The sequence below is a fragment of the Peromyscus leucopus genome, chromosome 3, assembly GCF_004664715.2.
Source record: "Peromyscus leucopus breed LL Stock chromosome 3, UCI_PerLeu_2.1, whole genome shotgun sequence".
NCBI lineage: Eukaryota > Metazoa > Chordata > Mammalia > Rodentia > Cricetidae > Peromyscus > Peromyscus leucopus.
This window is the reverse complement of record NC_051065.1, coordinates 38,266,765-38,281,357: the sequence shown is the minus strand read 5'-3', so window position 1 is coordinate 38,281,357 and position 14,593 is coordinate 38,266,765. Positions and strand designations below refer to the sequence as shown.

Sequence of the window (14,593 nt, the reverse complement as noted above, 5' to 3'; positions counted from 1 at the left end):
TCCAGCTAAGAGATGGTGTGACTTGGCCTAGTAGAATAAGGAAAGAGGAAAGTGGGTGGACTAAAAAACATAAATCTCTATTTCTACTCTATGGTACCGAATTATTAACATCTATAATTCAATCACCAAATTTCTCATTGCGTTAAGATTTTAACAAGATAAAGCTTAAGTAATTGATATTTTATTATGATATTTATTAACTAATTATTCCTCTTCTCAGAGATTAAATCAGATATGTTTTATGAGAAATAAAAAAGAACAAATAGAGCTCATGGAACCCCATGGAAGAGGGGGATGAAGGATTGTAGGAGCCATAGGAGGGGAGGACACCAGGAGAACATGGCCCACAGAATCAACTAAGCAGGCCTCACAGAGACTGAAATAGCAATCATACAGCCTGCATGAGCCTGCACTAGGTCCTCTGTGTGTGTGTGTATAGATATATATTATGGTTGTTTAGTTTATATATATTATGTATATATATGTATGTATATATATATATATATATATATATATATATAATATGTTTATATATATTATGGTTGTTTAGCTTGGAGTTTTTGTGGGACTCCTAACTGTGGGAATGTTGCCAAAACTGACTCTTTTGCCTACTCTTGGGACCTTTTCTTCCTACTGGGTTGCCTTGCCCAGCCTTGATATGGGTTTGTACCTAGTCTTGTTGCATCTTGTTATATTTGGTGAGGAGCAGTGGATCTGGGGAAAAGAGGGGATGGGGGAGGGATGGAGGGAGGGGAGGCTGTGGTTGGGATGTGTTGTATTGAGAGAAGAATAAATAAAAAGAAAGAGAAAGGAAAGGAAAGGAAGGAAGGAAGGAAGGAAGGAAGGAAGGAAGGAAGGAGAAATGGGGGAAGGGAAAAGAAGGGGAGGAGCCTATCTGCAGAAATAGGAGAAGAGGTAACACTCAAGTGATTTATGTGTGTTCACAGAAATTGTAAAAGAAGATATGCTGTTAGCTTTAACAAGAGAGTTTGTGGGATTACTACATGAAAACAGAGTGAATGCATTTCTATTTTTTATACTTGTTTATTTATATATACATGCATATATAGACATTAAAAAACAGCTTGCAGAAAAAAAGGAACAAATGATACCCCATTATATAGATAGTAAACTTTGCCTTCAAGGACATTAGGCAAGGGGTGTGACCTTGGATTATTTTTTAAACTGGACTACAGAAGTGTCAGTCCTGATGGTTTTAACTAAAACCCTGGAGAGGTTCTTTTGCTAAGCTTTGGTTTCAGATGTTAGGACATTTCTGAGAATGGAGTGACTGATGGATGACCCTTTCTCAGAAGATGCACAGTGGTTATCTTCTCTCGACTTACAGGTGGCTGTCCTGGTAGTCTACACTATTCAAAATGATTGCTTAGCCCAGAAATAATTTTTTAGAATAACAAGATATTTGATTCTTTGTGTTTCTGGATAAAGAAACCATAGCCTAGAGAAGTTTAAAGACCTGTTCAAGAGCAAAGAGCTTACAAGAGGCAGACTGGGGCTGCTGTGAATACCCAGCAGCTGACAAAAGTGCCACACCGCTGCACATGTAACCGTTCTAATGCTTAGCTGGAAGATTTTAGAAGAACACATGAGACCTTTTACCTCCTCCATAGGTAGGCATAAGGACAGTGACGGCTAACAGAAGCCTATGTTCTCTTTCCTAGTTGCATTCTATGGGAAAGCTTCCTGGAACCAGAATGGCAGAGTTGAAAGCCAAGTACACCTTGCTGCACGACATGGTGGTGAGGTATGCTATCCGCCAGCGCAGAGACACCTTATGTCGTCTCCTTGTTTCCCATGTATAATGAATGGGACTTCTCTTTACTTTTGTTCCCTCCAAATGTGGAGTCTGAGGCAAGGATCAGAGTTCAGGTGGCTTTAGAGATGATTAGGGAAGACACTGTGAGTGAGTAGGGACGTGATACTGAAAAGGAAGAATCCAGATGGGGTGGGTTCATCTGTGGTTCATGCTGTGGGCAGCAGGGGCCCAGTCTTAGGGATTTACGGACTGAGTATTTGGAACAATCTTAGCTCTGCCACCAAGAAGTGCCAAAGGTGGGGTATTTGTCCGCTTGTCTCCATCCCTCCTTAAGAATTGCTCCTGGAGAAATTAGCTCTTGAACTTCCAAATGACAAGCATGTGTGTAGGGCCAGGAGTTCTCAGGCAGAGGGACCTGGGTGCTGATTTATGTGTGGTGACTATCTATTGAAGACACTTGGGAGAAGAGGGTTTGGTGGAACACTGAAGGCATGTGCATTCCTGCAGGACCCCTCCCCAGCTGTCACTCAGAACTATAGTTTCTGTGACAGCTCAGACTTGGACCTAAGACTTCCATCTGTACTGCTCACTACCTCCTCCTATCCCACCCTACTCTCTGCAGCTGAGTCCAGGCCGGCAGACTAGGTGTCCACAGAATAAGTCAGCGGCTTTGCCCAGAGTCTGTTTGCCACTGGGAATTGAAGCCATCTGAGGAACTCTGATCTACTCAGAAACAAATGCCAGTGATATCTTCTGCTTCCAGGTTGTGTTGTGAAAGAGCCACTTCCCTTCTGCTAGTCACGTTTTATCTCATCTTGACTCCTTACTTCCTTCTCTACCCATTACAAAACCCACCACTCTGCCTCAAGCCCACAGGGAAGCTTGAAGAAGCAGACTCCATACTTTCGCTCTTGATGCTGCAGGCAGGCAGATGTGGGTTGGAGGTGCTGAACTGACATTGACTGAGTCTTCCACAAAAACTACATGGGAAGTTACTGACACTGTATGTCCAGAGCATTTGTGTAAACTGCACTTACGTTCTGACTGGGAGCTAACTGCTGAACTGCCTCCTTTCTGTGTGAAGGGGCACTGTGGCCTGATCCAACACTGACAGCTCATGCCAGATGAACAGCGAGCTTGTTAACATACAAGAACACTGAAGCATAAGAGGATAGCTCCCATTTCCATTCCTGGAAATTGGAGGTGTTCACATCAGCATCACTCTGCTTGCTCTCTGGCACCTACTGTAGTTCCTGGAACGTATTATGTTCCAATAAATGTGTGGCTGGATGCCACTGAACACATGACACAGTAAAGCCTGGGAATGTAGGGGAGCCAGTCACCTCATCTGAGACAGGCTTGACCGGGTTATGGGCATCTCTGCAAATGAGCTAAAACCCAGAGGCTTTTCTTGGTAAGGAAATGGAGTGGAGTACACACACACACACAGCGCTGGCAAATAGCAAAGGCTTGCCTCTGAATTCAGGGTGGGGGTCGCTAATGTGAGGGCATCTGGACAGATACGTCATGGCTAGGAGAAGTTGAGCCAGTGCTAGCTCGTAGCATGCACGAGTTCTAGAATATTCTTGGGGATATTTCAAGTCCACTTCCTGTGTCTATCCAGATCTGCCTGTAGCAGAGGGGCAACCACGTCACTAGACAGCCCCCAGAATACAACTGGGGATGTAGGACTCCTCCTTTCTGTGGTGTTTAAGTCTAGTTCTAGATAGGCATCAGGGTGGAATTTAAAACTGATTAATTAATGTCCATAATTTTATAGGAGAATGTTCCTGGTTTCCCAGTAGTGGTCATTAGAGGAGTGCTTGATGTCTTAGGGGAGAAGATCTTGGCGTAGTCACATTTAGAAAAGTAAAGACACCAAGAAAAATAGGTTGCTGGGGCTGTTGGGGGGCCTGCTTTCCTCTCTTCATTTCCCCTTCCTTGGAAGTCCTGGTCTTTCTTCAAAGTCAGAGGGGATATCCTGTTCCCTTGGAATCACGTGCTTTCTCCGTTGTCCCCAGTGTCTGGATCTAGACACCTCTGGAAGTACTGGTGACCAGGCCCTGCAGCTGGCTGAGTATATCCCGTCTCCCTGCTAGAGGGTGGGCAGCCTCATTCATTACTGCGCTGAGACTTGGCTCTGGAATGGGGACCAAGTGTGACATGCTCCCACCCTACCCCCAAACCCTCTCAGGAATAAGGGGGTCCTGAGGATGTGCACTCCCTCTCTGTCAATGTCGTTCCCTGTAACCCAGCACACAAGAGTCAGAGGTGCAGCTGCTGGAGAACGCCAAGAACTTCACCGAGCAGATCCAGCAGCAACTGGTCCGTCTGCAGCAAGCGGATGACTTCCCCAACGTCTTCTCCACTGAGGTCTGCAAACTGAGGGAGCAACTGCTCAAGTACCAGAATGAATATGCCGCAGTACAAGAAAGGGAGTACCACAACCAGTACAGGCTGAACAGGTGAGCTCCCCGCCTGGAGCCGGTTCCACAGAGGTGCGGTGAGCCACGGGTGTAAGCACGGCAGGTCCACAGAGGTGCGGGCCCGCCGGCGAGGTCCACAGAGGTGCGGGCCTGCTGGGTGAGGTCCACAGAGGTGCGGGCTGACTAGGCGAGGTCCACAGAGGTGCGGGCCCACTGGTGAGGTCCACAGAGGTGCGGGCCCACTGCGTGAGGTCCACAGAGGTGCGGGCCCACTGGTGAGGTCCACAGAGGTGCGGCCACGGGAGGTGAGGTCCACAGAGGTGCGAGCCCGCCGCGGGAGGTCCACAGAGGTGCGGGCCCACTAGGTGAGATCCCGGCATCCTGGAGACAGTTTCACAGTGATGCAGGCTGTTTGCACATGACCAGTTAAGATGGGAAGGTGTTCAGGTACAAGGAGGATGACCTAATAACTATAAGTGCCCCCCCACCCCCCGCGCAGTTTCCCCCTTGATTCTCAGCACTAAAAGATCACACAAGTGCTGCAAAAATAAGTCTGGTGACAGAAATCCCTGCCGTGTTTTCTGAGTGTCAGGGACTCCAGAGCTTTGGAGGCTGCTGCAAAAAAACACACTACACAGAGCAAGGACTTGGTGGCCTCTTCTGTCTCCTTCACAGAGCAAGGACTTGGTGGCTTCTTTTGCTCCCCTGTCCTTCCTCTGCTCTCTCTTTCTCATCCCCTCTCCTCTCACCCTGTGGTTCCTGACAGCCCACATCATGTTGCCTGGCACATCTCCCTCACTTCTTTCTTCTAACACAGCGGGAACAGAACCGTGTATTCAACCTTTGTCCTGTTACCAAAGAAAAAGCTTCACAGATTCTTTCTCTTCTTCAGGACTCACTTAGTGAAGCCAAGCAGGTACTGTCAGGAGGGAAGTCATTTCCCTGTCTCCCCTGTTCCCTGTGGAAGTTCAGCCTGTCTAGGGCTGCATGTGATTGTAGTTTTGAGGTGTGGTGTGCTGTGCCTGGATCCTGGGAAAAAGCCAAACCTGTCCTCCTCGACTCTGTTATCGAGGTGGGAGGGCTTTGGCATTTTTAGCAGTATGTAGAATTCAGACAGTGCGAACATAATTCAACCCTGCCCAAAGACGACAAATGCCTGAGCGGCCTCCGGAAAACCATGTGGCCCCTGGGTCTTGAGATCGTCCCTTGTGGCTTATTTTTTTTTTCAGCTGAGGAATAGATAAAGAAGGCAGTTTAATGAAGAGAATTCTATTCAGAGAGAAGAAAAGTCAGGCAGCTTTTTCCATGTGTCTTTCAGTCTAAAGTCATTTCAGACTCTCCAGAGAGCTATAAAAAGAAAGAAAGCCCAGCTATTTCTGTACGCACTCGTTCTTTCAGCTGAAAACAATAATGAAATTAAAACAATTGGTGGTTGTTCGTTAGTGTTGCAAATAGGAATTTGTGACATTTTGTGAAAGGGTATGAAGCACATAAGTCAGCTGATTTTTAAATTGTTTAAAATTTCCAAGTATTCTTGCCAAGAAAGAAGAAGGGACAGGGTGGGGGGAGAACTCTTGCCTTTTAGGTATAGACAGGCAAATTGTTCACCAAGTTCCCGAGGATAGGGAAGGGGCAGTGTGTGGCGACTTACACCAAATGAGAACAATCAAAAGCATGGGACACTTTACACTGTATCCCATCCTCAAATATCAAGAGCTCAGGAATTAATTCACTCATTTTTATAAAAATTCATTTTGCTACCAAAGGGATTCCAGGGAGGAATAATGGGTTTTGCATTTCATTGCCTTCACACGTTTGATATTCCATGGTACAGAAATAAATCCAATCAGTACTCCCAGGGGGCAAAGTAGGGATTTCCATCCACTGATAAAAATAAATGAAGCCAATGAGAGAAAGCTATTCATCCAAATATACAGATGATATTTGTCAGTACAACACAGTAAACTCTCATTGTATCCAGTGCCTAAATAATAGAAGCCCAAGTTGTCAACACCCTCCACCCCAGCGTCTTCAGGAACTTCTGAATCACTGGTGACTGGCAAGAACATCATCAAGTTCCTTTTAATTTGGCTGGTCTCCTGTTTGCTGCTGCCATTGCCTCCCCTCCCCAACTCCTCCCAGAGATCTGCCTCTCCCTCCTCCTCCCCCCTCCCCCCCCCCCCTCCCAGAGATCTGCCTCTCCCTCCTCCTCCTCCTCCTCCCAGAGATCTGGTTCTCTCTCCCCCCTCCTCCTCCAAGATCCGTCTCTCTCCCCCCCCCTCCTCCCAGATCTCCTCTCCCCCCTCCCCTCCTCCCCCCTCCCCTCCCAGATCTGCCTCTCCCTCCTCCTCCTCCCAGTCTCTCTCCCCCCCCCCCCCCCCTCCCCCCCCCCCTCCTCCCAACCCCTCCCCCTCCCCTCCCCGGTCTCCTCCCCCCTCCCTCTCCTCCAGAGATCTGCCTCTCCCCCCTCCTCCTCCTCCCAGAGATCTGGTTCTCTCTCCCCCCTCCCTCCTCCTCCCAGAGATCTGCCTCTGCCTCCCAGGTAAATTAAACTAAAGGCATGTGCCACCACACCCAGCAACTTCTGTTGTCACACAAAATAAGGTTTTTAATAGATTCTAATGGTCTGTAAAATTTATTTGATTAGTTAACAACTGAATATGTGTTCCACAGTTTTAGTTTAGGGCTCATACTCACTGATAATCTCTTGATAAATATATACCTCAGAAGAAAATGTGGAACATATTTAAGTAAGCTAAGTAAATATAGATTAAATAATGAAGTAGTTAGATGCATAGTCAGGGAACTTATTTTGTCACCAAGGAAGTCATTATTTTTCTGAAAGCTTTCTCTGATAAAGGCTTCTCAATATTCTCTTTAGTCTTTGCCTTTCCTGTTATGTTTTCATGGTTTCCCTGTTTTCCACTAATTCCCAAAATTTGGACACAAGTATCTTGTGTCTCTTGGGCTAACTCTGACATATCCTGACAAGCCTTGGTCAGCTGGGGAACCAGGCCGTGGTTAGTGTCACCTGTCATGGTCTGGACACAGAGAGTGGTGACACTCCTGCTTAGCATGTGCAGGGATGTCCTTGTTGACTCTCGGGGACTGCTTCTTCTAACCCCCGTTGCTGCCCACAGAGACCCTTCACACACTTCCTGTTCTTGATCCAATAAAGACATCAAAGTAAAAACCCAGGAGTGAACCCATCAGTAAGAATGTGATACAGGAATGTTGGGGTGTCTTCCAGAGTGCTCCAGCCTCTTGGTTCTTCAGTGGGCTCAGCTCAGATGTCAGGGTGCCAGGAGCTCATGGCCACATGAACTTTCAATGCGTCAGCAGCCTGTGGGTTTTTGTCTTACAATTCACGGATTAAATTCATAGATTCACAGGTGGGAACTTAAGAGGGGCAGAGCAGAGCTCTTGTGTAGCAGGAGGCTTCCAGGAACTAGGAGGCCATCAAGCTGCCAGTCTGGAGGCTTTTAAAGGATTTATGCAGACCTGGGGTGAGGTACATTTGTGATCTGCTGGAAACCGTGTTGATGTGATCCTGACTGCAACCAACTGCTATGAACAGGGAAGCTTCTTTTGTATGGATGGGAGACATTGTGTACCAACCTCCCTCCTCCCTCCCAAAAGGAAAAAGAAACAGTCCAGACATGAAGCTACTGAAGAGAGTCCTTAAAAGTTCTGTTAATGATGATGATGTGTAGCTCTTCACAGTTGATGGCTTCTGGAAGGTGTGGGACAGGGACATCTCAGTTTTCTTTAAGGGTCTGGCCACTGGGAGTTTGACCATGCTCCAATGAGTGTATGGGCAACACAAACTAAACTTGGTGTTCTCTTTCTTTTCTTTTTTGGGGGTTTGGATGGGAACAAGGGTGGAAGGGTGGGCTTGGAAGGAATGGGAAGCAAGTGTGATCAGGTTACACTGTATGAAATCCCCAAATAATTAATAAAAATATTATGTTTGGAAAAAAAATTTTTTTAAATGTACCTTATACCATTCAAAAGAACAAAATAAAACAAAAACGTTTGGTCTCAAAGTTAGTCTTAGCCCTGGCTGAATGCTAGACTGACCCAAGGATTCCCTCAAGATCAATCAGTCTGTGCTTAAACACCCCAAGGCCTGGCCTCTCACAGCGACCCACTCCAGCTTTGGAAAGCCCACACAGTGAGATGATTATGGGACCAGTTCAGAAACCTGCTTTCCCACTCAGGCCTGCCGTTCTTCCGTGGGTGATTGCCCTCACTCACCGACTGCACTGTTGGGCTCCCTACTTCGTCTCTGAGCTGTACCCCTTAGGACCACAAACCTCCATGACATGGTTTCTGTCAGGACTGTTTTGATGCTGAGCTTTAATCCTAAAGAGCTTTGATGCAGAAGCCTCCTTCAGTGGGGAAGCTGAGAAAAAAAATCAGATTGAAATTTGAATGTGAGTGTAAAAGGTTAAGAGTTAATATATACCATAATGTACGGCATATATTATCATACCAAAATCAAAAGTCTTGTCCTAGTAATGCCATGCAAAAATGAAAATCTAAAAGGAGAAAGACTGATGAAATATAATTTTTTCAACATTGTGACATTATTAATAAATATGAAAATTTAGAAGTCTTCTGAATTTTTGAAAAACAGTAGAGTCTTTCAGCATATTGCATTCTAGAGGTGCCTGGCACCAAAAAGCTCTGGAGTCCCTGACTGGACTTGGGAAAGAATACTTATGTTCATTTTTTCATTTGTACAACAAATATAAAACCATTATAGCAAGACTGTGGAGTGTAGAAATGTGTGTGAAGATTCCTGCACATAGTAGACCCAGTGTGTGGTAAATAATATTTAGAATTATTTTATTGTATTACTTAATCCCAATAGAAACCCTTGAAAATAATTATTCAATTACTAGTTGTGGGATCTGTTTAGCAACTAGGAAAGCATTATAGTAACTTATATGAAAATAAACTTAGCCATGCCTACATAGTTAATATAATTTTACTAACGGTATATGAAAAATGAAATGACCATCCATGGTGTGAGACGTTAAGGTTATGATCTTCGAGAATAGAAGCATATACCTCTTAAAGGAAATAAAAGTCCATGCTTCTCAATGGGGTAATTCCATAGTAGAAATACAATTAGTTTTAACAGTCCTAGAAAATTAACCATTCTATGTTTTCTCAAAGAAAATGCTATTTTATATTTATCAAAAAGAAGACTACAATGTCATGTCACCACTGTTGCCTTTATCAGCAATAGCTGGCAGCACTCGACCACCCCCTGGTGGCAGTGTGCCCAAAGTATAGTAGCAATGTAGGGGGAAGGAAATTCTAGAAGCCAAGTCATAACTACTCAAAACTGAAAAATTCAGCTTGAATCTGTGCTTGGAACAACTAATTTCTATTAGGTTCAGTATAAGATGCATTGTGAAACTATCATTAATTTATATCATTGCAATGAAATGTCCTAGAAATAAAACCTGATGTGCAGATGTATACCTCCTTGTTCTATTGACTGGTAGGATCTGCTTGATACAGTAGGACCAGTGCCCCTAATACTAAATTCACCCCAAAACCTCATCATATAGTTAAGTCTTCTGAAATGTTTTAAAGTTCATGATAAAAAATTTGGAAAATCTTAAGGCAAATTACTTGATCATTAAATGCAAAAAAATAAAAGAATCTGTGCAAAATAGAGCTCAAAACATGGTTGTGGAGGGAAGAAAGTGAGCAAATGATTATATCAAACCTGCTGTTGTTATTTAATTTAGAATGTCTGGGCTAAGCCTAACTAAAGCAATTTCCAAAATCTCATTTTTGTACCATGTCACCTCATCCCAACAGCTAAAATAAAAAATACAAGTGCTCTCATTTTCTGTATTATTCTTATCAACAGAACAAGCAACTGCTTGTTCTCATTCACCATCTATACTTGTTAATGATTTTATTGCTTTTTTGTTTGTTAATCTCTTGACAGGTGAGCTATGCTCTATTGGAAATCAGTGAGGTCCTTGCTGACTTTCTGCTTTTGTCTGTCAATTCTGGAGAGATAAGTGTTGAGTCTTCAACTGTAATTGGGGATTATCTCTTTGAATCCAAAATCTTAAGTTAGTAACTCTTGGGGGTCATGTCAGCTCTCAAAAAGTTTATGAATTTGGAACATTTCAGAAGTTGGACTTTCAGATTAAAGATACTCAAACTTGGGTGGTGGCCATGGCTTTTTATTAGCATTGGTGTGGCCTATCCATCATTTCATTTTAATTTATGAGTATGTAGAATGGGTTTCTATGGCTGGAGAGTACTTCCTGGTTAAGAGTACTGGATGCTCTTCCAGAGGACCCAAGTTGAGTTCCCAGTACCCATATTGGGTCACTCACAACTACCTGTGACTCCAGTTCTAGGGGATCTGACACCCTCTTCTTGCTTCTATGGGCACCCATGCACACATATGTGTACACACAGAGAGAGACAAGTACATATACATAAATTAAAATGAATATTTAAAGTGAGTTTCTTATAGACAACCTATAGCAGGACTAATTTCCTATCCATTCTTACAATCAGTGTTTTAATTGTCATTAAGGTGACAGTTGATATGACTGAGTTAACATTTGTGATCTTCATTGTCAGCTTGAATCATTCAGAATCGCCTCAAGACACACCATGTCTGTGATGGTGTTTCCTGAAAGGTGCCTGAATAATTTTTAAAAGGGTTCTGGCCCTTGCTTCTCTGTAGATACCACATGATTTCCTCCAATTTTATATAATCTTATTTTCCTCTTATCTTTAATTTTTCTGTAATTTGGGTAGTTTGGGGGGCCCATCACACAGGAGGCAGATGCAGGTGGATCTCTGTGAGTTCAAGGCTAGCCTGGCCTGTGTAGCACATTCCTGGACAGCCAGAGTATAGGGAGACCCTATCTTTAAAAAACAAAAACAAAACAAAACAAAAAATGAGGAGAATGCACCCCACCCCACCCCCGGGTTCCACACTAGGGCCTACAGCCCTGGCAGATTTAATGGAGGCCAGAGTGGTCCCTAGAGACCCCAGAGAAGACACTTCACCTCCTGCTAAACCCCCTTAAGCCTCTTCAACAAGCCCAAACTGAACACCCTCCCCAGGACTCCATATCCCTGCCTACTACTTTGGAAGAAGTCTTTGGCTTTATCAGAGGCCATGCCTGGATCTCGGGACCCCAGGCCTACAAACTCAGAAGCAGACTTCAGCTTTACCAGAGCACAGGTCAGATCTAGGGACCCCAGCCTTGGCAGCTATACTAGAGGCCAGGCTAGGCATAGGGACCCCAGAGGCCAAACCAGATCTAGGGACCACAGACTGCACCCCCTACCCTGGGCCCCATATCTTGGTCTACAACTTTGGAAGAAGACTTCAGCTTTACCAAAGGCCAGAAGACCAAAGAGGAAAGAGAAACCAAGGAATAAAACACCCATCTAACAAAGACAAATGCAGAAATAAACACCTAGACCTATAATCATCCCAAATCCAGATGCCTAAATACCAGTGTAAGAACACAATCAATAACAGAAAAAGCAATATGTAATCACCAGAGTCCAACAATACTACAACAGTAAGATATGAACATTCCAACACAGATGAATCACAAGAAAACAACCTTAAAATGAATTTATGAAGATGACAGAAGTCTTTAAAGAGGTTATGTAAAACTCCCTTAAAGAAATTGAGGAAAAGACAAAACAAAAAATTGGAAGAAATCAATAAATCCCTAAAAGCCAAGAAAAAACAAACAAACAAATGAAGGAAACTGTTCAAGACCTGAAAATGGAAAATGAAGCAATTAGAAAACAGAAATGGAGGGAATCTTGGAAATGGAAAATCTGGGTAAGCAAACAGGAACTACATCAACTGAATGTGAGAGATTGAAAAGAGAATCTCAGGCATTGAAGGCACAATAGAGGAAATAGAATCATAAATCAAAGAAAATGTTATGTCTAAAAACTTCCTAAGACAAAACATCCAGAAAATCTGGGACACTATGAAAAGATTGAACATAAGACTAATAGGAACACAGGAGAAGAAACCCAGCTCAGAAACACAGAGAATATATTTAACAAAACCATAGAAGAAAATTTTCCTAACCTAAAGAAGGACATGCCTATAAAGGTACAAGAAGCTTACAGAACACCAAATAGATTGGATCAGAAAAGAAAGTCTCCTTGCCACATAATAATCAAAATACTAAAAATACAGAGCAAAGAAAGAATATTAAAAGCAGCAAGGGGAAAAGGCCAAGTAACATATAAGGGCAGACCTATTAGAATCACACCTGACTTCTCAATGGAGACACTAAAATCCAGAAGGGCCTGGACTGATATTTTGCAGACTCTAAGAGACCATAGATGCCAGCCTAGACTACTATACCCAGCAAAACTGTTAGTTACCATAGATGGAGAAAGCAAAATATTTCAGGACAAAGTCAATTTTTTTTAAAAGATTTATTTATTTATTATGTATACAGAAGAGGGCGCCAGATCCCATTACAGATGGTTGTGAGCTGCCATGTGGTTGCTGGGAATTGAACTCAGGACCTCTGGAAGAGCAGTTGGTGCTCTTAACCTCTGAGCCATCTCTCCAGCCCCAATAAAGTCAAATTTAAACAATATCTATCCAAAAACCCAGTTCTACAGAAGGTACTAGAAGGAAAGCTCCAATCCCAGGAAGATAACTACACCCATAAAAATACAGGCAATAGTTAATCTCATACCAGCAAAACCCAAAGAAGGGAAACAAACACACAGACACACACACACACACACACACACACACACACACACACACACACACACACAACCACCACAAAAGACAAAACAACAGGAATTAACAATCAATGATCATTTATATACCTCAATATCAATGGACTCAATTCACCAATAAAAAGACATAGGCTAATGGAATGGATACAAAAAACGATCCATCATTTTGCTGCATACAAGAAACACACTCAACATCAAAGATAAACATTACCTCACAGTAAACGGTTGGAAAAAGATTTTCCAATCAAATGGACCTAAGAAGAAAGCTAGTATAGCTATCCTAGTATCTAACAAAATAGGCTTCCAACCAAAATTAATCAGAGGGATAGAGAAGGGCATTTTATATTCATCAAAGGAAAACCACCAGGATGATGGATCAATTCCAAACATCTATGCCCCAAATGTAAGGGCACCCACATTTGTAAAAGAAACATTACTTAAGCTTAAATCACTTATAGAACCCCACAAAATAATAGTGGGAGAATCTAACACCCCGCTATCACCAAGGGACAGGTCATCCACACAGAAACTAAACAAAGAAATAATAGAACTAACATGTTATGATTCAAATGGACCTAACAGATACCTACAAAACATTTCATCCAAACACAGAAGAATATACCTTCTTCTCAGCACTTCATGGAACCTTCTCCAAAACTGATTATATATTGTGCCACAGAGCAAGTCTCAACAGATAAAAGAAAAATTTGAAATAACCCCCTTATCTTACCAGACCACCATTGATTAAAACCAGATTTCAACAACAGAAACAACAGAAAGCCTACAAACTCATGGAAACTGAACAACTCCCTACTGAGTCACCACTGGGTCAAGGAAGAAGGAAAGAAAGAAGTTAAAGACTTCCTAGAATTCATTGAAAATGAAAGTACAACAAACCCAAATTTATGAGACACAGTGAAAGTGGTGCTAAGCAGAAAGTTCACAGCACTAATGCCTTCATGAAGAATTTGAAGAGATCTCATACTTGTAGCAAGAATCTTAAAAGGTCTTTTTAATAAAAACAAACCTGGAGCCAGGTACTGCGGTCAACGCTGGAAGATCAGAGAAGCAGAACAAGCCACAGCCACCTCACCTTGCCAATTCTTCAGCTGATCCTGTTTCCTCAGACTGGAAGCCTCTCAGTCCTCATCTGAATGAATCTCAGCTGAACTGTTGCTCAAAAGCCTAAAAGCTTAACCAGCTCTAGTTCTTGGTTTTCACGCTTTATATGCCTTTCTGCTTTCTGCTATCACTTCCTGGGATTAAAGGCGTGAGTCACCATGCTTGGCTCTTTCCAGTGTGGCTTTGAACTCAGAGATCCAGGCATATCTCTGCCTCTGGAATGCTAGAATTAAAAGCATGTGCTACCATTGCCTAACCTCTATGTTTAATATTGTGGCTGTTCTGTTCTCTGACCCCAGATAAGCTTATTAGGGTGCACAATATTTTGGGGAACACAACATCACCACAACTTGTCACTTGACAGCACACTGAAAGGTCTAGAACAAAAGGAAGCAAATCCACCTAGAGGAGTAGATGACAGGAAATGATCAAACTGAGATCAACAGAATAGAAGCAAAGAGAACAACACAAAGAATCA

The 14,593-nt window shown here is 43.1% G+C and overlaps 1 protein-coding gene across 2 annotated transcripts in view; it reads left to right on the top strand.

The window, feature by feature from the left end:
• Ccdc146 (coiled-coil domain containing 146) overlaps positions 1-14,593 on the top strand; it is a 157,663-nt gene that overhangs the window by 96,252 nt on the left and 46,818 nt on the right. For both annotated transcript variants that reach the window (XM_028890906.2, XM_037203559.1), the window contains exons 3-4: positions 1,683-1,765; positions 4,033-4,242. In XM_028890906.2, coding sequence (XP_028746739.1) covers positions 1,683-1,765; positions 4,033-4,242 — 293 coding nt within the window. The remainder of the gene's footprint in view (positions 1-1,682; positions 1,766-4,032; positions 4,243-14,593) is intronic.